Source organism: Geotrypetes seraphini, chromosome 2 (genome assembly GCF_902459505.1).
Source record: "Geotrypetes seraphini chromosome 2, aGeoSer1.1, whole genome shotgun sequence".
In the NCBI taxonomy this organism is placed as follows: domain Eukaryota; kingdom Metazoa; phylum Chordata; class Amphibia; order Gymnophiona; family Dermophiidae; genus Geotrypetes; species Geotrypetes seraphini.
The window spans coordinates 272,073,415-272,098,351 of record NC_047085.1 but is presented as its reverse complement, the minus strand read 5'-3'; the positions used below and the strand labels follow the sequence as shown (position 1 = coordinate 272,098,351).

Here is a 24,937-nt window from a genome sequence, read left to right as displayed (position 1 = left end):
GGGAGAACACTGCAAAGAATAGAGAGACTGGGAAATTTACTGCTTCTTCTGACAAGCTTTAATACTTCTAGGGACAAACCATCCTAATCCTTGGTCTTCTATTTTAAAAATAAATACCAGCAATCATGCTGCAAATGTAAAGAGTTTTCTCTGGTTAAGAATTCCAGGGAGTCTAACACTTAGCTAGTGAGAAACTTTTCCATGACCAGTGCAGTGATCCAAACCTTCCTATAGAAACAGAGCACAAACATAGCATGGAATTTCACATGTGTCAAAAAAAAAAAAGAGCCACAGATATTCCAACATAATTGTAAAAAGTGAAAAAGTACTGAACTTACACGCCAGGTCCTTGCCAGGTCCATGTGACAGTATCCTATGAGTAAGAAAATTACATGTATTAAACTAATTATTACTAACAATGCATACAAAAATTGCATAACAAGTTGCCTGGAAAAAAAAAACCAGCACTTATATCCGTCAGTGAAATACATAAGAATAATTTTCACTCACCTCCCGCCTGATTTCAATATATTCAAGATACCCATACAATAGTACTAACAATTCATAAATAAACCAGTCCCTATACATTATCCTTCTCCCTCCCACTCACCCCCCCCCTTCCCTGGATGTAAAAAGTACTGTATAATCAAAAGTAAAGGGAAAAACCATTCAACTAGAATCAATAAAATTGGTCCATGGATCCGTCAGATTAAACCACTTAATATTACCTCTTGTTCAGACATCATTTTCTCATAACAATAACACAAGCATATCGAATTCCACTAAAAAGTGAAATTTAAGTGGTCACAATTCTTCTAGTTTTTCGTAATCATTTGGATGGCTACCTCAGTCATTATACCCAATAAACCTGTTTTTATGCCTGTCTACTGGAGATGTAGGCGATAACAGCATCCCACATAATACCGCTTCTTATGACAGCGGAACCACAGTCTCCAGAATCAGAGTAATATGTTCCCATATAGATCTCAAAAGGATCATGGAGGCAGCCTCTCATTTGAGTTTGAAGAGAATTCTCAATATGAGAGGAATTGGAGGGAATGCATACAGAAACAGGCCGGTCCAATCCAAGAGAAAAGCATTGGCTTCCAAACAGAGAGGAGAGTAAAGTCTTGGAGCAAAACTGGGGAAACTGGAGATTGTGAGGAGCGCAAACAAGTCCACTTTGAGTGCCCCATTGAGCAAAGATGGACTGGAAAGTTGCAGAGTTGAGAGTCCAATCGTGAGGCTAAAGAATTCTGCTGAGGTTGTCTGCTAGGGAATTCTTCTCCCCTTGAATGTAGACAGCCTTTAAGAAAAGGTTGTGAGCCGTCACCCAAGTCCAAATTTTCTGGGCCTCCTGGCGTAACAGGAGAGAGCCCATGCCTCTTTGCTTGTTTATGTAGCACATTGCTACTTGATTGTCCGTGCGAAGGAGGAGGACTTGAGGGTAGAGGAGATGATGGAAGGCCTTGAGGGCATAATGCATTGCTCTGAGCTCCAGGAAATTGATGTGAAATTTCCGTTCTCTGGCGGTCCAGAGTCCTTGGGTCTGAAGATCATCCATATGTGCCTCCCAAGCATAAGGGGATGCATCCATCATGATGACCTTGTGATGAGGGGGTAAGTGAAAAAGGAGACCTCTGGATAGATTGGAAGAGGTCATCCACCATTGAAGCAACTGCAGAAGACATGACGTTACAGATATATGCTGTGAGAGACGATCCGTCACTTGAGACCACTGAGACGCAGGGATCCATTGAGAAGTGCGAAGGTGTAGTCGTGCCAGTGGTGTCACATGCACAGTGGAAGCCATGTGGCCTAGCAGAACCATCGTGTGCCTTGCAGCGATGGAGTGAAGAGGAAGCAGTTGCTAACAAAGGCAAATGAAAGCCTGAAGAAGATCTGGAGGGAAAAACGCTCTCATGAGAGTGGTGTCTAGGATAGCTCCAATGAATTGAAGACATTCAGACGAAATAAGATGTGATTTGGGGAAGTTTACTTCGAATCCTAGAACCTGAAGAAAAAAGATGGTCTGAGATGTTCCTTGAACCACTTCCTGAGAGGATACAACCTTGATTAACCAGTCATCCAGGTACAGAAAAACTTGGAGGCCGTGTGATAGGAGAGATGTGGCCACTACAATCATGAAGATTCTGGAAGAAGATGCCAGGCCGTAGGGAAGGACATTGTACTGGTAGTGACGTTGATTTATTTGAAAATTTCCTGGAAGCCAGATGAATTGGGATATGTGTGTGAAGAGACGCCATTCTCAAACAGGATAATGCTCAGCACACTGACATTACAAACCCTGTAAATGAATGCTGAATCATTCCCTCTCTCTCCCTTACTTGTCACAAATTAACCCTTATCTTATTTAAGCAGTACTTATTTGGAATAGGACATCAGCTGACAGGCATTGAATACGTGCAAAGACACAGGTATTGTCTACGTGTTAATCAGGCATTGCCTACGTGCAGAATTGAGGGTGACACGATGTAAAAGCATGTACCAATGTAAAAGCATGTACCAATCATTAGAGATGTACACAGGGGAGTTACTATGATGTCATTAGCATAGAAGCATAATAAAAGGGGCTCGGAGCTTGCCACGGGAATGCCTCCGCCCGATTCGTATCCTGTGTGTGTGTGTGCTGTGTTCCATCCCTACAAGTGGCGCCCGAACAGGGACCCTTTGCCCTGCTTGCTCTGTCTGACGATAAGACTTGGTGCACCTCATCCTCCGGGATTCCCTCGAGTAAGTATGGGAAATTCCCTGTCAGATTTACAGCGTGCTCTGAGCAACACGGACGAAAGGGAGCAGAGATTCTGGAATACGAACGGTGAGGAGCAGAATAGAAGGAAAGAGTGTTCCTCGTGGTATAATAGTCTCCATGGATCACACAGACTTAAATCTTGAATAACATGGTGGAGTTTGGACCAAATTTTAGTGATGCAAAATTGAGAAAGGGATTGTCTATCAGATTCACCCCATTATTTTGCCAGATCATGCTACCATAGGGTTACATATTGAACTTCAACATACGCTTCCTAAACGTATTTGGAGACTGAATACCTTTGTGTTATCTGATACTGTGTTCATTGATAAGATTAGAGCTTTTGTTTCTGACTTCTTTCTTAACAATCTCTCCTCAGTCTCTTCTTTTAATACTATTTGGGAAGCTTTTAAAGTTAGCCTGCGGGGGGAAATCATTAGCTTTATGGTTTGGAAAAGGAAATCTGACTCTTCCCAGTTGAATGCGTTAGAACAGGAAATTTCATCACTAGAATCCCAACTAACTGTCACCAAATCCACTCATCTCTCTCCAGACCTAATTCATAAAAAAGCTGAATACAATCTATTATCTGGTATCAAAGCTCAGCAAGACTTTCTTCTTTCCAAATCTGGTACTTATATGTCCGCCAATAAATCCAGTCGATATATGGCTAAATACTTAGCAACTCGTAAATAACGCACTAGAGTTGCAGCCATAATTGGCGATGATGGGGTCCCAATCACTGATGACACTTCTATCTCTCGACTTTTTGCTGAGTATTATGAGACTCTTTATACATCTTCACAGACCCCTCTATCTACATCTACTGATGACTTCATCCAGGATCTTGCTCATCCTTCCCTATCTCAACTTCAGGCCTCTGACCTTGGGGCTCCCATTGCAGAGTCTGAAATACTAGAAGCGATTAAATCGTTATCCTCTCACAAATCACCCGGTCCTGATGGCCTTCCCATTGAAATGTATAAATCTTTTGCTGTCGAACTTGCGCCTTTACTGAAACAACTATTTGATTATCTTTTTGCATTTCCCAAAGATCAAGGCTGTTTTTCTGAAGCTCACATTATCGTCTTACCTAAGCCTGGTAGAGATGATATCAAAGTCGCGAACTATAGACCTATCTCACTGCTAAATTCTGATTGTAAAATTTTAGCTAAAATATTGTCGTATAGACTAGATAAAGTATTAGGCTTTCTTATTCATCCTGACCAGGTAGGTTTCATGAAAGGCCGCTTTATTGGGGATAATGCCCGTACTTTTAATGCTGTACTTGATGTTGCACACTCCTCCCCTAATCCAATAGTAGCCATCTCTCGACGCAGAAAAAGCTTTTGATATGGTAGAATGGACCCACCTGTTTTCCACTCTCCGATGGTTTGGTTGTGGCTCTAATTTTGTGAGATGGGTTCAACTGTTGTATACTAAACCCTTTTCTAGATTGCGGATTAATGATTCTTTATCTTCTCCTGTACATTTGCACAGAGGCACTAGACAGGGTTGTCCCTTATCCCCTCTTCTTTTCAATTTAGCTCTTGAACCTCTTTTACTAGCCATTCGACACCATTCTAATATAATGGGGATCCCTATTGGTCTGTCTCAAATCAAATCTTTAGCCTATGCAGATGACTTACTTATCTTTTTATCACAACCGGCTTCATCTATACCTGTCCTGCTCCAGCTGGTATCCCAATTTTCACAAAATTCTGGCTATCGTGTTAATCGGAATAAATCTGAAATCCTACCACTCAATAACACTTCTATTTCGGACTGTGGTCCAATCTCGTTCACTTGTGCGAGCTCTTCTTTGAAATATCCTGGTGTCCTTTTTCATCCCGACACTAATATTATGATGTCTCTCAATTTAGCTGCTATTACTTCTAAAGTAGAGGCTCTATTGAAGTATTGGACCCCTTTTCTCTCTCATGGTGGGTGCGTATGGAAGCGATAAAGATGACCATCGCCCCGATAGTTAATTATAATAATAATAATAACAGCTTATATACCGCAATACCGTGAAGTTCTATGCGGTTTACAGAAGATTAAGCAAAGGTAACAAATTGAATTGACTTTAAGAGGGGAGGAAGAAAGAGAATTAATAGGACAGGAAATTCATTGTTGAGGAAAGAGTGATCAAAAGGACAAGTTAATCACTATAGAGGGGAGAGAGAAGAGAGGATCAGTTGTCTAGATGCTTTAGGAACAAGTGTGTTTTTAGACGTTTCCTAAATTCCCCATAAGTAGTGGGAGAAAGCAATTGTTCTAGGTCTTTACCCCATGATACCGCTTGGTATGAGAGAAGGTGTTCATGGTGTTTTTTCAGTTTACAACCTCGAACTTGGGGGGAAACAAAATTGGAATGTGAACTTCTCTTGTGACTGTTGGCTGAGAAGAAGAAAAGGTCAGTTATGTATTTAGGGGCAAGTCCGTGTAGTGCTTTAAAGCAGAAGCAGGCAAATTTAAACTTTACGCGCGCCGCCATTGGCAGCCAATGCAGCTGCCGGTAGTAGGGTGTCACGTGGTCAAACTTCCTCAGCCCAAAGATCAGTCTGACTGCTGCATTTTGCATCAATTGTAAACGTTGCATATTCTTTTGGGAAATTGCTAAATGAGCGATGTTACAGTAGTCAAGTAGACTTAGTACGAGGGATTGAACTAGGGTTCTGAATGCCGATGTATCAAAGTAAGCTTTAATAGATCTGAGTTTCAGAGAGTAAAGAATCCCTTTCTGATTAAGGAGTCTACCTGGTCTTTCATGGTTAGGCATTGATCCAAAGTTACACCTAGTATCTTAATGGTGGGCTGGATAGGGTAACTAAGTTTATTGATACATAGTGGTGATTTGGTGTCAAGCGGATGTGGCGAAGCAACGAAGAAAGTTGTCTTTTCTGAATTAAGTTTGAGCCTAAAGTTTGTCATCCAGTGCTCCATCACGTTTATGGCTTCTGAAGCTTTGGGAATAGTTTCAGAGACAGAATTAGCGAATGAGATGATAATCGTAAATTCATCTGCATAACTAAATAGTTTTATTCCCAGCTGGGTTAGCTGCATGCCCAGTGAGGACATATAGACGTTGAAGATCAATGGAGATAGTGGAGACCCTTATGGCACACCGGATGGATTGCTCCAGGTGTTTGAAAGCTCATAATTAAAACGTACCTGATAAGTGCGGGATATAAGGAAGCCACGGAACCAGTTCAGCACCTCATCACTGATACCAATGGCGTCTAGGCATTGCAGCAGTTTCTCGTGGTCTACTAGATCAAAGGCAGAACTCATATCGAATTGCATAACCAGGGCATTAAAGCCCTTACTAAACAGTAGGCGCAGATTGTCTAAGATCAAGGGTCAAGGTTCAAGGTTTATTAACATTTGATTTATCGCTAAATCTGTTTACAAAGCGATGTACATAAGTAAAACATATAATATAGAGCTACAAATTAAAACTCAGTAACATAAGTTTAAGACAAGACAAACTTGAGATGGAGGGAAAGAAAGGGCAAAGATTACATCTGTTTTAGTTAGAAAAACAAATACGGGGAAAAAAACATAAGGGAAAGGGTTTGTTAAAAAATTAAAATGCTAAGAAAAAAATTATATAATATTAAGTATTAAAAGCGCCTTTAAAAAGGTGCGTTTTCAAAGATTTTTTAAAAGAATGTAAATCTCTTTCAATTGTGATATATTGTGGAAGAGAGTTCCACCATTGTGGGCCCATGACAGAAAACATGTCTGCTCTTCTTATTCCTATTGTTTTAAGAGAGGGTATGACTAATAAGTTTTGGGAGGATGATCTCAATGAACGAATGGGATTGTAAGGAATTAACATTCTTGATATAAACTGAGGCTCATTATAAACTAAAGTTTTAAATATAAGCAGCAAAACCTTATATAAAATACGGTGGCTTATAGGGAGCCAGTGAGCATCGATAAATAGGGGTGTAACGTGATCAAATTTCTTTGCATTATAAATCGGATTGAGTTTCATGTAGGAGAGAGAACAGATCAAGATAATCCATTAGTTGGATGTGTACCAATCCCTCCATTATTTTTACAATAAACGGAATGGATGCTACCGGTCTGTAGTTGGATATTAGGGCTGAAGATTCTTTTCGATTTTTTAGAATTGGGGTTATTATTATGTGACCATTATTAGAGAGAAACTTCCCAGTTTTTAGGTTGTAAGCCAAGTATTGCATCAGCGATAGTTTAAATTTTAAAGGTGCCGCTTTCATGATTTCTGGGGGGCATGAATCCAGAACGCAATAGGATTTAGAGCAGGGGTGCCCAACACGTCGATCACGATCGACCAGTAGCTCAGGAAGGCAACGCGAGTCGATCGCCGTGATAGACTCGTGTTGCCGTCCTGATCTACCGGGCCGATCAGCCTTCCTCTCCAGTGTTCTCTCTAGGGCCTTTTAGCTGGGCGGTCCGCCCAGCTGTCAACTGCTGCTGCCGCCGCTGCTGAACATTAAAAAAACCCAAAAAACCGGCTTGGAGATTTCAGCCCGTAGCGAACTTATGCTCTGTGGCTCTAACGTGTGCGTGCCGGCTTCTCTTCTCTTCCCTCCGAAACCGGAAGTTATGTCCGGGGGGGGGGGGAGAAGGGAAGCACATGTTGAGAGCCCTGAAGTAAGCGTTCGCTATGGGCTAAGGCGAGAAACAGATTAGTGAAGCATTTCCTCTTCTTGCTGCCGGGTCCTGCCTACTTTCTGTTTCCGCGAAGGCAGGACCCAGCAGCATTTCCCCCAACAGCTCGATCGTGATGCTGGTCGGCCGAAGCAGGGAGAGGTTGGGGCGTCGTCGCTTTCGGGCCTGTTATTGGTGGCGGTTTGGGGCCTGTTATTGGTGGCGGTTTGGGTCCTGGTCCCCGATGGCAGTGGCTTGGGGGAGGGCAGGGAGAAAGAAAAAAAAAGGGCAGGCAGGGAGACAGAAGGAAAGAAGAGAAACAGAAAAAAAAAGAAACGGAGGCAGAGAGAAAGAAAGGGCAGGGAGAGAGGAAGGAAAAGTTGGGGGAGGGGACGAGGTCTGGAGGAGAGGAAGCATACAGGTTAAAAGAAGGGAAGAAAGATTGGATGCACAGTCAGAAGAAGAAAGTGCAACCAGAGACTCATGAAATCACCAGACAAGGTAGGAAAAATGATTTTATTTTAAATTTAGTGATCAAAATGTGTCTGAATTTATATCTGCTGTCTATATTTTACACTAAGGTCCCCTTTTACTAAACCGCAATAGAGTTTTTTAGCGCAGGGAGCCTATGAGCGTCTAGAGCAGTGCTGGGCATTCAGCGCAGCTCCCTGCGCTCTAAAAACTGCTATCGTGGTTTAGTAAAAAGGGAGGGGGGTATATTTGTCTATTTTTGTATGGTTGTTACTGAGGTGATAGTGCATAGAGTCATCTGCTTTGACCTCTTTGAAAAACCCTGGAATATGAATGATAATTAACATTTTCTATGCGTACAGTGTGCGTTGTGTTTTTTTTAAATTTTATTGTTGGTAGATCATTTTGACTTGGTCATTTTAAAAGTAGCTCGCAAGCCCAAAAAGTGTGGGCACCCCTGATTTAGAGTATTTGGTATATAGTCGGGTGTAATTATTCCACTCTAAATCTTGAAAGGAGCTCCAGATCATGTCTGCCGGTATATCATTTCCTTGGGTGAGAGCTATTTGATGATCACTAGGGTCGTTAGTTGAACAATGGATTCTAAGGTTTTTAATTTTTGAATCGAAGTACAGTGCTAAGTCATTTGCAGAGGGTAACTTAGTGTTGTGTGTGGATGTGGTGTAGCGAGCGGTGTCAAATAAATTTGTGATCAGGTTGAATAGCTCTTTTGTATTGATTCCTTGTGAGCCATTACAAGATGAGTTGATTTTAACTGAGTAGAATGCTTTACGTTTGTCTTTTATCATTTGTTTGTAGATTTTTATGTTAGCTCTCCATTTGTTACGGTCAGCTAGTTCTCCTGTTTTTTTCAAAGTTCTTTCTAGTCGTCTAGCTAGTTGTTTCATTTTTAGAAGTTCAAACCATTTGTTATATTTATTTGCATTGCTTTTGCTATTACGTATAGGGGCGATTTTGTCTAAAATGGATGTGCTGGTTGTCATCCAGTGATCCCAGAAATTGATTCCTTCTTCTATCTCTGATTGCAGTTCGTATTGTGACCAGTATTCTATTGGGTTAATACAGCCTCTTGTGAAATGTTCTCTTTTTATTATTGGGCGTATTTTAGATTTATGATAAGACCAGATTAGCTTCTAGTATGTCTCAATCCCTGTTCTTCCTGTCCTATAAGGTCTTTTGGACTCCCAATAAAATGTTTTGAGCAGGGCTTCGGGACTCGAACCTTTGCTGGCACTGCCTATCTGACATTGGAAACCTTCAACACATGATATTTGCTTGTCCTATCCTTGTCCCTTTCTGGACCAGTGTTTGGAATACCATTAAACTCATTCTTCTGATTCAATCTGACTTCTCCCTCAATATTTTATTGTATAGATCTCTGGCTATTAATGATGTCCTCACCTCCGAACAACAATCTCTTCTCAATATTTTAATTGCCATTACAATCCAAATGATTCTCCATAACTGGAAATCTGCAGACTCACTCAATATTACCTTTTGGTGGCATACTGTACTTATGATACATCTCTATGAAACAAAAGCAGCAGAATTTTCCCATCGATATAAAATTGTTTCCAAGCTCTGGGATCCTATTACGCAATTCTCTCCTTAACTGTTGACATTCTATTACTGACTTGTCTAACTCTCAGTACATTTCTCTATCTTAAGCTTATTAATTACTTCTTTACTCATGCTGGTTTGTCTTCGTTTCTATCCTGCTTCTTTTACTTTCTTCTCTTTCTCTCCCACTCCAGGTTGCCCTTCACCCTTTATGGGATCACCTTGTGCATCTAGCCAGTTCAATTTTTTATGGATGTTGATACATACTTTGTTCCTGTATTGCTTGGTGATGCTGTTTTAGGATCAGATATGTTTACTTGGTTTCTTTTTTCTTCTGTTATCGATTGTTTAAACTAAAAACTTCCAATAAAATATTTTGAAATCAGATTTACAGCGTGCTCATGTGAAAGAATTGAAGTATATTCTGAGACATACAGATAGAGAGGTATCTGATTCGCAGTTAAAATGTTTAGTACAGGAGATAGGAGAGCACTGCCCCTGGTATCCGGAAGAGGGATTTCTAAAATTAGAAGATTGGATTAGAGTTGGGAAAACATTGTATGCTGAGCCTACAATGGTATGGCAGAAGTGTAAAGGTGCCTTGGAAAAGGTAAGAATTGAGGCGTCGTCAAAGGTGTTAACCGTCTCATTAACCATTTCCCCCTATTCCAGTCAGAACATATATCCAAAAATCATACCTCCCGCACAGTTACCTCCAGCTCCTTTAAGTGCAAAAAAAGAAGAAACATTAGCGCACCCTTTAAGTGCATTTCAAGCAATGATAAAAAAAGGCCAGAGAGGAAGGGCAATTGGAAGCAGAGGATATGAAAGATTTAATTCAAGCCTACCCAGTCACATATGCCCAAGAATTCCCTCTAAGCTGAGCGCATGAGTGATCGCTCACTATTTTCATTGGCGACACTCATAAATTTTCTCGAGTCGCTCATTACAATACGCAATGGGCACGACTGGAATCGAGAGCGGGGGGAGGTGAGATGAAGCGGCGGCGGTGGCGGCTCAGGCCAAGCGCTGGTGCGGCACCGCGAAAGGGGACGGAAGCGGCACGAGTCCGGCGTTTATCGTTCTCCTCGGGCAACGCTGTGCCTGCATCCTCCTTGGAGCCTTGTTTTTTTCATCCGCCGCTCCACACTGCCGCCTGAAATGTGGCGTACCAAGGGGGGGGCAGTCCGATGGTGGGAAGCAGAGAGAGCTTGAGGCAGCTGCGGCGGTGGCTTTGGGGCCTGTTTCCCCCGATGGTGGCAGCAGTGGCTTTGTGGAGGGTAGGGAGAAAGAAAGAAAGAAAGAAAGAAAGAAAGAAAGAAAGAAAGAAAGAAAGAAAGAAAGAAAGAAAGAAAGAAAGAAAGAAAGAAAGAAAGAAAGAAAGAAAGAAAGAAAGAAAGAAAGAAAGGGGGCAGGCAGGGAGACAGAAGGGAAACAGAAAAAAAGAAAGGGGGCATCAAGAGAGAAAAAAGAAAGAAAGGGCAGGGAGAGAGGAAGGAAAAGTTAGGGGAGGGAATGAGGTCTGGAGGAGAGGAAGCATACAGGCTGAAAGAAGGGAAGAAAGATTGGATGCACAGTCAGAAGATGAAAGTGCAACCAGAGACTCATGAAATCACCAGACAAGGTAGAAAAAATGATTTTATTTTCAATTTAGTGATCAAAATGTGTCTGAATTTATATATGCTGTCTATATTTTGCGCTATGGCCCCCTTTTATAAACCGCAATAGTGTTTTTTAGTGCAAGGAGCCTATGAGCGTCGAGAGCAGCGCTGGGCATTTAGCGCAGTTCCCTGCGCTAAAAACTGCTATTGTGGTTTAATAAAAAGGAAGGGGGGGTATATTTGTCTATTTTTGTATGGTTGTTACTGAGGTGACAATGCATAGAGTCATCTGCCTTGACCTCTTTGAAAAAACCCCAGAATAGGAATGATAATTAACATTTTCTCAGCGTATAGTGTGCTTTGTGTTTAATTTTACTGTTGGTAGATCATTTTGACTTGGTCATTTTAAAGTAGCTCGCAAGCCCAAAAAGTTTCTATTTATTTATTGCTTTAGGAGACATATGTCATTGTTTCTGTGGTGTTGCATTTTATGCAGAGTCCAGCTTCTTGCTGATTCAATTTAACCTTTGTCTGTGTATTTCTATTTTATCTCCCCTTTTACAAAACTGTGGAGCGATTTTTAGCGCCAGCCGTGGTGGTAGCAGCTCTGATGCTCAGAATTCTATGAGCATTAGAGCTGTTACCACCGTGGCTAAAATCCAGTTTTGTAAAAGGGGAAGGGGTTAGTTTGTGATGACATATTCCATACTAGGCGAAGGTGTTTTCTGTGTTCTGTGTGTTCTAAAGACATGGTTTTCTGTTAGGATTGACAGTGCAGGATTGATCTGTGCTGGTCTGGCTTGTTTAGTTTTACAATGGGTGTATTGATGTACCGCTCACTGCAATATGTAAGATGCTGCCTTTTCCTAGGTACTGTTATTAAAAATCATGTTTTTCGTACAGATGGGGGGGGGTGCCAAAAAATGATGGGCTCCAGGTGTTACATATGCTAGGTACGCCACTGTATGTAAAGATACCAGAAAGCTGGCGAAGCAAAAGCTTTAAGTAAAATGTTATTCTTCTAAGTTTTGAGTATTTAACCCTCCCACAATCTCACGGGCACTCGTCCTCCGCGCCTGCTCATAAATTTGTGGAGTATGTAACTTGTCGCTCATGCATATTTTTTTTTGCATACACCTCATCAATCCTTAGAGGGAACATTGCCCAAGATCCTAATGGGCCAGGACAGATAGTTAATTATTAACCATTATCCTTTGCAATGTTGCGAGAAATTCGTAAATCTATTTCTGAGACAGGTTTATGAAGTAATTTCACAGCCGGGTTATTTGAAACCCTGACTGGGGCACATACCTTAATACCACAAGATTGGAAAGACATTATGCACATGGTATTGACTACATGTCAATATGTTATGTGGCATAGTGAATATCAAAGGGAAGCTCAATGAAGAGCTTTACATTCTGGAGGGCTTTATACCCCAGATCAGTTATATGGAACAGGAAATTTCTCCACTATTCCCCAACAATGTGTACTTCCAATAGAAACACTGAAGTCAGTGTGCATTCCGAGCATATCATAAAGTACCAGCCTTAGGAACACCAGTTAAAAGTTATGCTAGCATCAAACAGGGAGCTACTGAGCCTTATATTGATTTTATAAACAGGTTGCAGGAAGCAATACAGAGACAAGTAGATAATAATGAGGCTCAAAATGATTTAATTATGAAATTAGCCAAAGACAATGCTAATTTAGCTTGTCATAAAGCATTACAAGGTTAAGAAAACAGGGCAGATATTACCTTAGCAGATATGCTGTGAGACTGTGCTGATATTGGCACTCAAACGTATCAAATGAGCCTTTTGGCTGCTGCAGTACAAAAAAGTTCAACTCCAAAAGGCAATTGTTAAGGCTGTGGGAAACCAGGACATTTCAAATGAAACTGCAAGGCAAATATTAATAAACCGCCCGTATTGAACAGGGGGCGATCCCCTAGTATTTGTCCAAAATTAAGAAGGGATATCATTGGGCTAACCAATGTCGTTCAGGACACAACCCTTCGGGAAACTTCCCATCGGGCAGGTCTCTTTCCCCGGTATAAAAAGAGACTACAATAACATGCCCCTTGAAATTTCAAGCGCAAAGCCAACTGTGTTAAATTCAAAATCTGAAACAGCTCAAAGTGCGGGCACAGACTTATATATTCAAGCAGAACAGGAATTGAAAATAGCAGGAGAAATATATCGATTGGAATCTCAGCTTTCGGGACCTTTACCTCCTAACTCTGTAGGATTGGTATTACCCAGATCTTCTGCTGCCCTAAAGGGTATATTTATAATTCCTAGAGTGATAGATGCTGATTACAAAGGAAATATAAAGATACAAATTTGGACTAACATTTCCCAAACTGTGTGTTCAGGAGAATCATTTGCACAATTAATCTTGTTGCCATTCATCTCACCTGCAGGAGGAAAAGAGGTTCATTTTAATCAAGGATTTGGTTCTACTACAAAGCAGGTATATTCTCTTACACAAATAATAAGTGATAGTCGTCCTTTGGTGAATGTATATTTCAATAACATTTTATTTCAAGGGTTATTAGATACTGGAGCTGATGTCACTGTGATAGCTCTGAATCAATGGCCATCGGAATGGCCCATTGATCAAGTAAAGCAAGTATGGGGAATTGGAGGAAAGCAAGAGGCTAAGCAAAGTAAATATTGGCTAACAGTAAAGCAAGTATGGGGAATTGGAGGAAAGCAAGAGGCTAAGCAAAGTAAATATTGGCTAACAGTTACGGTAGAAGGAACAAAGCAGACAGTAACTATCAGACCATATATCTTACAAGTCTATCTAAATCTCTGGGAGAGGGATTTGTTTTTACAATTCAATACCGTATTGCACATACATAAGAACATAAGCAATGCCTCTGCTGGGTCAGACCTGAGGTCCATCGTGCCCAGCAGTCCGCTCACGCGGCAGCCCAACAGGTCCAGGACCTGTGCAGTAATCCTCTATCTATACCACTCTATCCCCTTTTCTAGCAGGAAATTGTCCAATCCTTTCTTGAACCCCTGTACCGTACTCTGCCCTATTACGCTCTCTGGAAGCGCATTCCAGGTGTCCACCACACGTTGGGTAAAGAAGAACTTCCTAGCATTCGTTTTGAATCTGTCCCCTTTCAACTTTTCTGGATGCCCTCTTGTTCTTTTATTTGAAAGTTTGAAGAATCTGTCCCTCTCTACGCCCTTCATGATCTTGTAAGTCTCTTATCATATCCCCTCTAAGTTTCCTCTTCTTCAGGGAAAAGAGACCCAGTTTCTCCAATCTCTCAGCGTATGAAAGGTTTTCCATCCCCTTTATCAATCGCGTCGCTCTCCTCTGAACCCTCTCAAGTAACGCCATGTCCTTCTTAAGGTATGGTGACCAATATTGGACGCAGTATTCCAGATGCGGACGCACCATCGCCCGATACAATGGCAGGATAACTTCTTTCGTTCTGGTTGTTAATACCCTTCTTGATTATGCCTAGCATTCTGTTTGCCTTCTTAGCGGCCGCTGCACACTGTGCCGTCGGCTTCATTGTCATGTCCACCATTACCCCCAAGTCCCTTTCTTAGATACTCTCATTTAATAACATCCCTCCCATCGTATAGTTGTATCTCGGGTTTCTGTTTCCCACATGTAATACTTTACATTTCTCAACGTTGAACTTCATCTGCCATCTCGTTGCCCGTTCCCCTATTTTGTTCAAGTCCCTTTGCAATTCTTCGCAGTCCTCTTTAGTCCGAGCTCCAATAAATAGTTTGGTGTCATCCGCAAATGTTTTTATCTCACGCTTCGTCCCTGTTTCTAGATCATTTATGAATATATTAAATAGCCTTGCCTTTAAAGTGACTGACTGAAATTCCACAATGGAAGGAGCAATGGCCATTAACCCAGACAAAGTTAGAAGCTTTACATCAATTACAACTCTGTGGAGTGACGATGTTCCTAAATGGACTTTATTTGAAAGAGTCAAAGTTCCAAAGTTACACCAAAATCATCCACATAAAATAATTTCATCCACATAAAAATAAATTCATCCACATAAAAATAGGTTATCCACATAAAAGCTTTAAAGGACCTAGTCCACTAGGGATACAGGACCCAACACGATCCACGTTTCGACAAAAAGTGAATACATGGGAAACAATTGTGTGGTAAACCAGAAGTGAGACACTGCTTGCGTTTGCAATAGAAAGGTCTACAGGAAGTGTCACTTTTCCACGTATTCAGGGACCCCTGAAGAAGACTTTTTGTCGAAACGTGGACCATGTTGGGTCCTGTATCCCTAGCGGACTAGGTCCTTTAAGGCTTTTATGTGGATAACCTATTTTTATGTGGATGAAATTATTTTATGTGGATGATTTTGGTGTAACTTTGGAACTTTGACTCTTTCAAATAAAGTCCTTTTAGGAACATCGTCACTCCACAAAGTTTTGGTTTTTTTTTGCTAAACATATAGGCCCTGATTCTCCAAAAGTGCGTCCCGATTTTAGGCAGCTGTAGGCGTCTTACAGCTCTCTAATCAGCCAATCGGGATGCACGTTTTAAAAAAAAAAATGCTCCCCAGGCAGGCCGCCTATATTGAAGGCGAGGCCCGACCACCACCCCCCGACCGCCCCCCCCGACACTACCGATCGCTGGCAGGAGGGTGCCCAATCCTTCCTGCCAGCAGATGCTCCCCCGACACTAACGACCGCCCCCCCCCCCGACACTACCGACCGCCCCCCCCCCCCCGACACTACCGATCACTGGCAGGAGGGTGCCCAATCCCTCCTGCCGGAAGACGCACCCCCCCCTCGCGCTAACAGCCCTCAAACCTCCCCCCAACCAAACTAACCTTTCCTTGCTGGCCAGACGGGACTTGCCCGTCCAGCTGGCAGGCCAGACTCATCAAAATGAGGCAGGCCCGCCCCTTCCCGGCCCATCCTTCCGAAGCCTAAGGCCTGATTGGCCCAGGCTCTAGAAGCCTGGACCAATCAGGCCTTAGGCATATCGGGTCCGCCCATCCCCACTAAGTCTAAAGCCTGATTGGCCCAGGCGCCTAGAGCATGGGCCAATCAGACCTTAGATTAAGTGGGGATGGGCAGACCCGCTATGCCTAAGGCCTGATTGGTCCAGGCTTCTAGAGCCTGGACCAATCAGGCCTTAGGCTTTGGAAGGATGGGCCGGGAAGGGGCAGGCCCGCCTCATTTCGACGAGACTGGCCTGCCGGCTGGACGGGCAAGTCCCGTCTGGCCAACAAGGAAAGGTTAGTTTGGTTGGGGGGAGGTTTGAGGGCTGTTAGCATGGGGGGGGGGGGGCGGAGGGGGTGCATCTTCCGGCAGGAGGGATTGGGCACCCTCCTGCCAGCGATCGGTAGTGTCGGGGGGGGGCATCTTCTGGCAGGAGGGATTGGGCACCCTCCTGCCAGCGATCGGTAGTGTCGGGGGGGCATCTTCTGGCAGGAGGGTTTGGGCACCCTCCTGCCAGCAATTGGACAGGCGGCCGCGGCCCGCTATACTTATAGCAGCAGAGAGATCCCTTGCCGCAATAAGTATAGCGGCCGCGTCTACTTACAATGTAGACCAGCATTTTGTTGGCCTACATTGTAAGCGTCTCTTCCTCTACTAGGGAGACGCGTAGGGCCGCCTAGGTTCGCCTAAGGCCTTAGGCGAGCTTAGGTGTCTTGCGGGCCTCGCCTTCAATATAGGCGGCCTGCCTGGGAAGCATTTGTTTAAAAAACGTGCATCCCGATTGGCTGATTAGAAAGCTGTAGGACGCCTACAGCTGCCTAAAATCGGGACGCACTTTTGGAGAATCAGGGCCATAGAGCCTACGACATGCCCTTGGAATTCTCCGGTGTTTGTAATAAAGAAAAAAAATCAGGTAAATGGCGATTACTGCATGATCTTAGGAAAATAAATCAATGCATTCAACCAATGGGCCCTTTATAATGTGGAACTCCCAATCCTAACATAATCCCAATACAATGGGAGATTTTGGTAATAAACCTTAAAGTTTGTTTTTTTACCATTCCTCTACATCCAGATGATAAAGAAAAATTTGTGTCCACTGTGCCTGTTCTTAATCATAGTCAACCAACTCAGAGGTATCAGTAGACAGTATTGCCACAAGGGATGTTAAACAGTCCCACTCTGTGTCAGATATATGTTTCTCAAGCATTGCAAATTTTCAGAGCAAATACTCCCAAAGCCTTAATATATCATAAAATAGATGACATCTTAATAGCAGCGCAAAAAATAAAAACAGAATGCATTTCTGAGTTTGACCACACATTTAAAACATTACGGATTGTGCATTGCACCTGAAAAAATTCAAAAGCAGTATTCTTATATCTATTTGGGTCACAAATTACTACAATCGTATGCAGCTCCTACCATTATTACTTTAAAACTTAATTCTACAATCACATATGTTGAACTACAACAAATCTTGGGCACTCTCAATTGGGTACGCCCCTATTTTAATATACCTACTGATCTTCTCAGCCCCTTATTTCATAAATTTGAGACTTGGTTCAGAAAATAACAACAAGAAATTATATTTTTGTAAATGGGTTGAAATACTGGTAACTAAGATGTGGGGTGAGAATTGTCACTCATAAATTGGAGTCACTGTTAAATTTCTAGATTCACTCTGACACTGTATCTGGGGTCATTTTCTTCCCTAACTACCTGACCTTAGTACATCTTATCAAGTCTGTTAACAGGCTTCTTTCTGCCCAGGTCTTTTGTTTGCTACTCTTAAATACTGATAACTTTGATGTAATCTTGGTTTGTCCAAGATTAGATATGATGGATGTAATCTTCCATAGCTGTTGCTCACTCTGGTTAAGCCAACAGAACATTCTGATAATAATCAACTGCATGGCAGAGCTGACACTGAGTAGAGCAGGGGTGCCCACACTTTTTGGGCTTGTGAGCTACTTTTAAAATGACCAAGTCAAAATGATCTACCAACAATAAAATAAAAAACACAAAACACAAAGCACACTGAAAGGCAGAGAAAATGTTAATTATCATTCATATTCCGGGTTTTTTTTCAAAGAGGTCAAGGCAGATCACTCTATGCAATGTCACCTCAGTAACAACCATGCAAAAATAGACAAATATACCCCCCTCCATTTTTACTAAATCTCGATAGCAGTTTTTAGTGCAGGGAGCTGCGCTGAATGCCCCGCGCTGCTCTCGATGCTCATAGGCTCTCTGCTCTAAAAACCGCTATTGCGGTTTAGTAAAAGGGAGCCATAGTACAAAATATAGACAGCAGATAGAAATTCTCAAAATGACACATTTTGATCACTAAATTGAAAATAAAATCATTTTTCCTACCTTTGTTGTCTGGTGATTTCATGAGTCTCAGGTTGCACCTTCTTCTTCTGACTGTGCATCCAATATTTCTTCCCTTTTTTCAGCCTCCTGTATGCTTCTTCTCCTCCAGACCTCATTCTCTCCGCCAACTTTTTCTTTCTTTCTGTCTCCCTGCCTCCCTTTCTTTCTCTCTCCATGCTCCCTTTCTTTCTGTCTCCCTGTTCCCCCTTCTTTCTGTCTCCCTGCCTGCCCCCTTTCTTTCTTTCTCCCTGCCCTCCCCCAAGCCACTAGGTTTGCCACCACCATTGGAGAACAGGCCCCCAAGCCACCGCCGCCCCAAGCTCTCCCTGCAGAAGCGTCGCGTTGACCAGCATTCTGCTCCCCAACGTCAATTCTGACATAGAAGAGGAAGTTCCGGGCCAGCCAGGCATTTCTCCCCATTCCATCCAGCCTGAGCCCCATCTCTCCTTGATCCAGCATTTCTGTGTTTGACAGAATTACCATTCCACCTCTTTTCCAGCATCACCCTTCTTTGTGTCCATCTCACATATATCCCTATCTCACTACTTTTTCAGAATCTTCATTTGTCTCTGTCCTTGTCTTTACCCCATGTTCACATGTTTCAATGTCTTTATCTCCCCCCCTTTATCAGCATTACTTATGTGTCTCTATTTCCCCTCCTCTTTTTCAGCACTACCTCTCTTCAGCATTGCTCCCTCTCTGTGTCTCTATCTCCTCTCCCCCTTTCAGCATTGCTCCAACTGCATCCCCATCAACCCTCCATTTCAGTAGTATTCCCTCTGTGTGCCATTCTAGCCTCTTTCAGCATTGCCTCCCTCTGTAAACCCATGTAACCCCTTTTCAGGATTTCTCTCTCTGTGTTAAACCACTACCACCCCTGCTTTCAGCATGTCCCCTCTATATCTCTATCCTTATTAAGTAGGTCCTGCTTACCCTTTCTCTTCTTTGTGTCACTATCTCCATTTTCAGCTTTCCCCCCTTTTCCTTTGTTACTCCACCCTATAGCCAGAATCTTTCCACCCTCCCTCCACTTGGCCCAGCCCGGTATGACATATTTCCTTTTGTTTCCCTCCCCTCCCTCTTTCTTTTTCTCCTCCCTCACCCATGAGTCCTGCATCTGGCCCTCTCCCTTCTACCTGAACCGGCAACACCCCCGCTCCGCGGCTCTCTTCAGCAACTTGTCAGCAGCGGCGATCAAGACAGGATGCCAACATCGAAGCCTTCCCTCTACAAGTCCCGCCTTTGTGGAAAAAGGAAGTTGAAACAAATTAAGCGGGACTCGCAGAGGGTAGGCCCCGACGTCAGAAGCTTGTGTCGATTGCTGCTGCTGACGAGTTGCCAAAGAGAGCCGCGGAGCAGGGGGTGTGGCCGGATGCAGGTAAAAGGGAGAGGCTGCTGAAAGAGGTAGAAGCTCTGGAACATGACACCGACCCTGGCCAGGATGATTTCTTTTTCAGGCTGCTGCCGCTGTTATCTCCCGAAATGACAAAAACTAGATTAAACTGTAAAAATGAAAAAGCTGCCCGGATGTCCGGCGTCATCGTTTTTGACGTCGGGGAGAGGAAGGCTGATCGGCCCATTAGATCGGGACGGCAACACCAGTCTATCACGGAGCCCGGGATTGGCTCCGCGATCGACTCACGTTGCCTTCCTGATCTACCAGTCGATCGCGATCGACGTATTGGGCACCCCTGGGCACCCTTGGAGTAGAGGTTAGGTTAAACTTATTTTTGAGGGGGCGTGGCCGTGCAGAGCACAGGGAAGACGTTTTCTCTCTGAGCTCCGAAGTTCTCCCTCCAAATACGCCCTTTTGAACTAAATTCTATGAGCGGATTTATCCAAGCGCTAGACCACTGCTGCCCTCGGGTCTATGGACAAATTTGTGCTCAAAAACAGCACTGATATGGCAACAAAAAGTGGCAGGAAGGAGCGGGAACGGCTAAAATCAGGCCCAGGGCCTGATGGCGGGCCAGGCAGAAGCACCAGACCTCGTGGGTGAGGATATGGTATCACGGCTCATGGATGCCGTGGTTCTAGCTCTGGGTTCCTGGCTTGATAAAGTTCAGGAATCGTTGGAGATGCTCTCTGCTTCTGTGGCTGATTTTAACACACGAGTGACTGAGGTGGAACACCGTGTGGGCACCGCAGAGGACGTGATTACCCAGGTGCAGGAGGAGCTACGCCAGCTTAAAAGCACGGTGGTGAGTGCCACCGACAAACTGGACGATTTGGAGAACCGCTCAAGGCGCAATAATTTGCGTCTGGTGGGTATCCCAGAAACTATTTCGGATGCGGATCTCCTGCCTGCCCTGGAGAAATGGCTGGCTGAGGAATTACTGGTTTCCCCTGCTTTTGGCCCGCTTCGCATTGAGAGGGCTCATAGACTGGGCAGGAAACAGGAGGGGATGGCAAAACCACGAGTGGTGATAGTTCATATATAGAATTTTGCCATAAAAGATCTGCTCCTTAAAAATTTCCGCCAGCGAAAAGATCTTCAGTTTCAAAACCATCATATCCTGCTTTTCCAAGGTGGCTGCTCTTCAACGAAGCTTTTCGCCAATCTGCACTGCCCTCACGGAGAAGAAGATTCGATTCACATTGCAATTCCCTGCTAAGCTCCGGGTTATCTACAATGGCACACCGGTGGTGTTTGAAACATGTGCGGCGGCCAGAACCCAGCTGACCACGTGGTTCCCTGACCTGCTGCCGGGAGCTTGATCAGCCTTTTTTGTCTCTGCGGAGGGTATGCACATTTGACTCGGAGACCCTGGAGAGTGAGGGAGACTTCTACTTGGGGAATCCGGTTTGGGACCTGGACTATTTTTACTTGTTCCAGTTTATGCAGGTTTGATGTGACATTTTTGTCTTGCTGCTGCTGCAGCGGTTTGCCTTCTTATTGACATTTTTATTTCTTTATTTCTGCTCCCCTGCTTGCATTGGCTATGTATCCTCTACACCACAGTTCTTCAACAGCCGGTCCGCGGACCAGTGTCGGTCCGCAGGAAATTTTTGCCGGTCCGCACAGGGCCAGCAAGATTGACTTACTTCAACTTCCTGCCGGTCCGCGCAGGGCCGGCAAGATCAACATCTGAAGTCTGCGCTGAGCCGGAGAGATCTTGGGGAGCCTCCAACAGTGGCTTTCTCCCCTCTCTGCAGCTCTCCTTTATTTCCCAGCGCAGCGATTCACGAAGACAGCCTCGGGGCTCTTGCTGAGTCACGGCTGCCTCTGATGATGCAACTTCCTCTTTCCTTAGAGGCAGCGCGACCCAACAAAGGACCTGAGGCTGCCTTCCTGAATCGCTGCGCTGGGAAGTAAGAAGAGCTGCTGGCAGGGGAGAAAGCCATTATCAGAAGCTGCTGGGCAAGGGAAAAAAAGGGACAGCTGCTACTGGAGAGGGAGAAGGAGAAGGAGAGATGCTTCTGGGAGGGGAGGAGGGAAAGGAATCTGGGAAGCTGCTGGGCAAGAAAAAAAAGGGGCAGCTGCTACTGGAGAGGGAGAAGGAAAGATGCTGCTGGAAGGGGAGGAGGGAAAGGAATCTGGGAAGCTGCTGGTCAAGGAAAAAAAGGGACAGCTGCTACTGGAGAGGGAGAAGGAGTGATTCTGCTGGGAGGGGAGGAGGGAAAGGAATCTGGGAAGCTGCTGGTCAAGGAAAAAAAGGGACAGCTGCTACTGGAGAGGGAGAAGGAGTGATTCTGCTGGGAGGGGAGGAGGGAAGGAATCTGGGAAGCTGCTGGGCAAGGAAAAAAAGGGACAGCTGCTACTGGAGAGGGAGAAAGAGAGATGCTTCTGGGAGGAGAGGAGGGAAAGGAATCTGGGAAGCTGCTGGGCAAGGAAAAAAAGGGACAGCTGCTACTGGAGAGGGAGAAGGAGTGATTCTGCTGGGAGGGGAGGAGGGAAATGAATCTGGGAAGCTGCCGGGCAAGGGGAAAAAAGGGACAGCTGCTACTGGACCTGGAGGGAAGGAGAAGGAGAGATGCTGCTGGGAGGGGAGGAGGGAAAGGAGTCTGGGGATCTGCTTGGCAAGAGAAAAAAGGGACAGCTGCTACTGGAGAGGGAGAAGGAGAGATGCTGCTGGGAGGGGAGGAAGGGAAGAGAGTTACTGCTGGACAGGAGGAGGAGGGAAGGGAGAATGAAAAAAGGAAGGAAACAGCTGACAGAGAGATTAGAGGAGGGGAAGGGGAGACACAGGCATGAGAAAGTAGAGAGATTAATGATAGGAAGGGGTCAGCAGAAAAATAAGCAGAGAGGGACAACGATGATAGATCTGGTGTAGGAGAGATAAAAATGAAGAGAGCAATGAAGCTGGAATGAATCATGTAAAAAGGAGAGAGGGGTACAAGCTGGATGGAAAGGGGAGAGGGGCATAGAAAGAAGACAGATACCATATAGAAGGGGGAGAGGACAGTGGATGGAAGGGGCAGATGCTGGATTGAAGAGACAGAGAGGGCAGACGCTGGAAGGAAGAGAGTGAAAAGAAGATTGAAAGCAGAAACCAGAGATGACAAAAGGTAGAAAAAAATAATTTTATTTCTATTTTGTGATTAGAATATATCAGATTTGAAATATATATCCTGCTAGAGCTGGTGTTAGACATAACTGGGGACTTCAAAACACAGGAAGTGCTTCTTTAGCTTCCAGCTGGCTTAGGGCGCTCTCTGACCAGGGGGCAGTTGCCCTAGTTGCACTCCCCTAAAACTATTTCTGTCATGTGTGACTGCAGTATTCTGTTAGCATGATATTTCTGTGTAGCATTCTGTAATAATTTGGCTTGTTAGTAGAGGGGATATATGTGAAGGGGAGGGGAGACAGGGGTTTTGTTGATCCTTGCTCTGAATTATTTGTATTTATAAAATGACAATTGTACAGAATATTGTTTCTTTTTATACTTTAATAAAATACATTCAATATAAAATCATAACTGAGGCTTGTGTGGATGGGATCAGATGATTTGTGGAGACCGAGCTCGCGGAGATGGGGTGGAAACGAGGTTTTTAAATTTTAGTCCTAGTAGTTTGCCGGTCCACAAAATAATTCTTTTTTTTTTGCCGGTCCATGGGTGTAAAAAGGTTGAAGAACACTGCTCTACACTGACACGGACTCAGTGGGGATGGGGAACTATTTTTTGATATATACTGTTCTATTTCAAACATTGTCTTTAATTTCTTTCCTTCTTGGAAGCTTGGGCTCTGTTTTTCAGGAGCTGTGAGGGGGGGCTTCTGGCCACATGGAGTCTTTCTTGGTGTAGTGGTTTTTGGTCTGTTGGGGGGGTTGGGTGGGAGGAGGGAGTGGGGAGTTCAGGAGGGGGGTAGGGGGAAGGCACCTGACCTGTGTGTATGTTGTTGATTCCTGTGAGGAAGTGATGTGGAGACTGCGCTGCTGGGGGATGGGCTGGGACTCTCGGCAGCTGTTTTGTGCTCTTTGTCTCTTTTGGTATATCTGGTTTCCTTTTTCTTTCTTATGCCTGTTAAGAAGGGTTTGAGGTGTGTGTCATGGAATGTATCTGGTATCAATTCTCCTATCAAGAGAACTAAGATCTTGCAGAGCCTAGCCAGACATCAGGCTGATATAGCTGGACTGCAGGAGACTAACGGGAACATGGTAAATTGTGTCAATCCTGGGTGGGGCAGTGTTACTCGGCCTCTTCCTCCAAAACTAGGGCTGGGGTGGCACTGTTGATCCGCAAATCGGTGTCTTTTACTGCATCTAGGGTCCTCTCAGATCCAGAGGGACACTATGTTATTGTCCAGGGTTCTCTTAATCAGCGCCCTGTAATTTTGATGTCCGTATACGCACCCAACAGTGCACAGCGGTCCTTTTATAGGACACTATTGGGGGTACTGCTGTCTGTATCACAAAATCCATGAGTCTCAGAAAATCTTTTTGGGGGATTTTAACTCTATACTAGATCCGCTTCTGGATTCCTCTAAGGTATCAACTCACACCTCCGGTAGGTCTGATAATGGGCTTGCCGCTTGGTTGGAGGCTTTGGATCTAGTGGATGTCTGGCAGACCCTACACCCAGGGGAGCAGGATTTCACTCATACGTCTAAAGTGCATAATTCCTCCTCTAGAATAGATTATATTTTCCTCTCGCGCTCCTCCTTTTATGCGGTTCATGCGGCTGAGATTGGAGTACTGGCTCTCTCGGATCATACCATGGTGTGGATGGACATCAGCTTCTCGGCTGGCGCTCTGGGGGGAGGGAAGCACTGGCAATTCCCGATAGCACTTTATTTGGACCCGGACTTTAAATCTTACTTGGAGCAGCAGTGGCGGGACTATGTGGAATTTAATGGGGACCATGTGGATAATGGAACTTTGTTTTGGGAGGCTGCCAAGGCAGTGCTCCGAGGGGCTGTGATAGCTTACTGCGCGCGACGTAAGAAAATGCTGACGGAAAAAATCTTGGTTCTTGAATGCAAGGTGCGGGATAGTAGACTTTTGGTCCTTCAGAATCCTACCCTGTCTTATAAACATGCTTTTCAGATGGCCCAGTCAGCACTCCATGCACTTCTTCATGAGAGAACCC

The 24,937-nt window shown here is 44.2% G+C and overlaps 1 protein-coding gene across 3 annotated transcripts in view; it reads right to left on the bottom strand.

Moving 5' to 3' along the window:
* The window catches only part of LPCAT1 (lysophosphatidylcholine acyltransferase 1), a 579,323-nt gene that overhangs the window by 318,567 nt on the left and 235,819 nt on the right, over window positions 1-24,937 (bottom strand). For all 3 annotated transcript variants that reach the window (XR_004537978.1, XM_033929666.1, XM_033929665.1), the window contains exon 7: window positions 339-373. Coding sequence is in view for 2 of the 3 variants with exons in the window: in XM_033929666.1 (XP_033785557.1) it covers window positions 339-373 (35 nt within the window). In the remaining variant the exon portion in view is untranslated. The remainder of the gene's footprint in view (window positions 1-338; window positions 374-24,937) is intronic.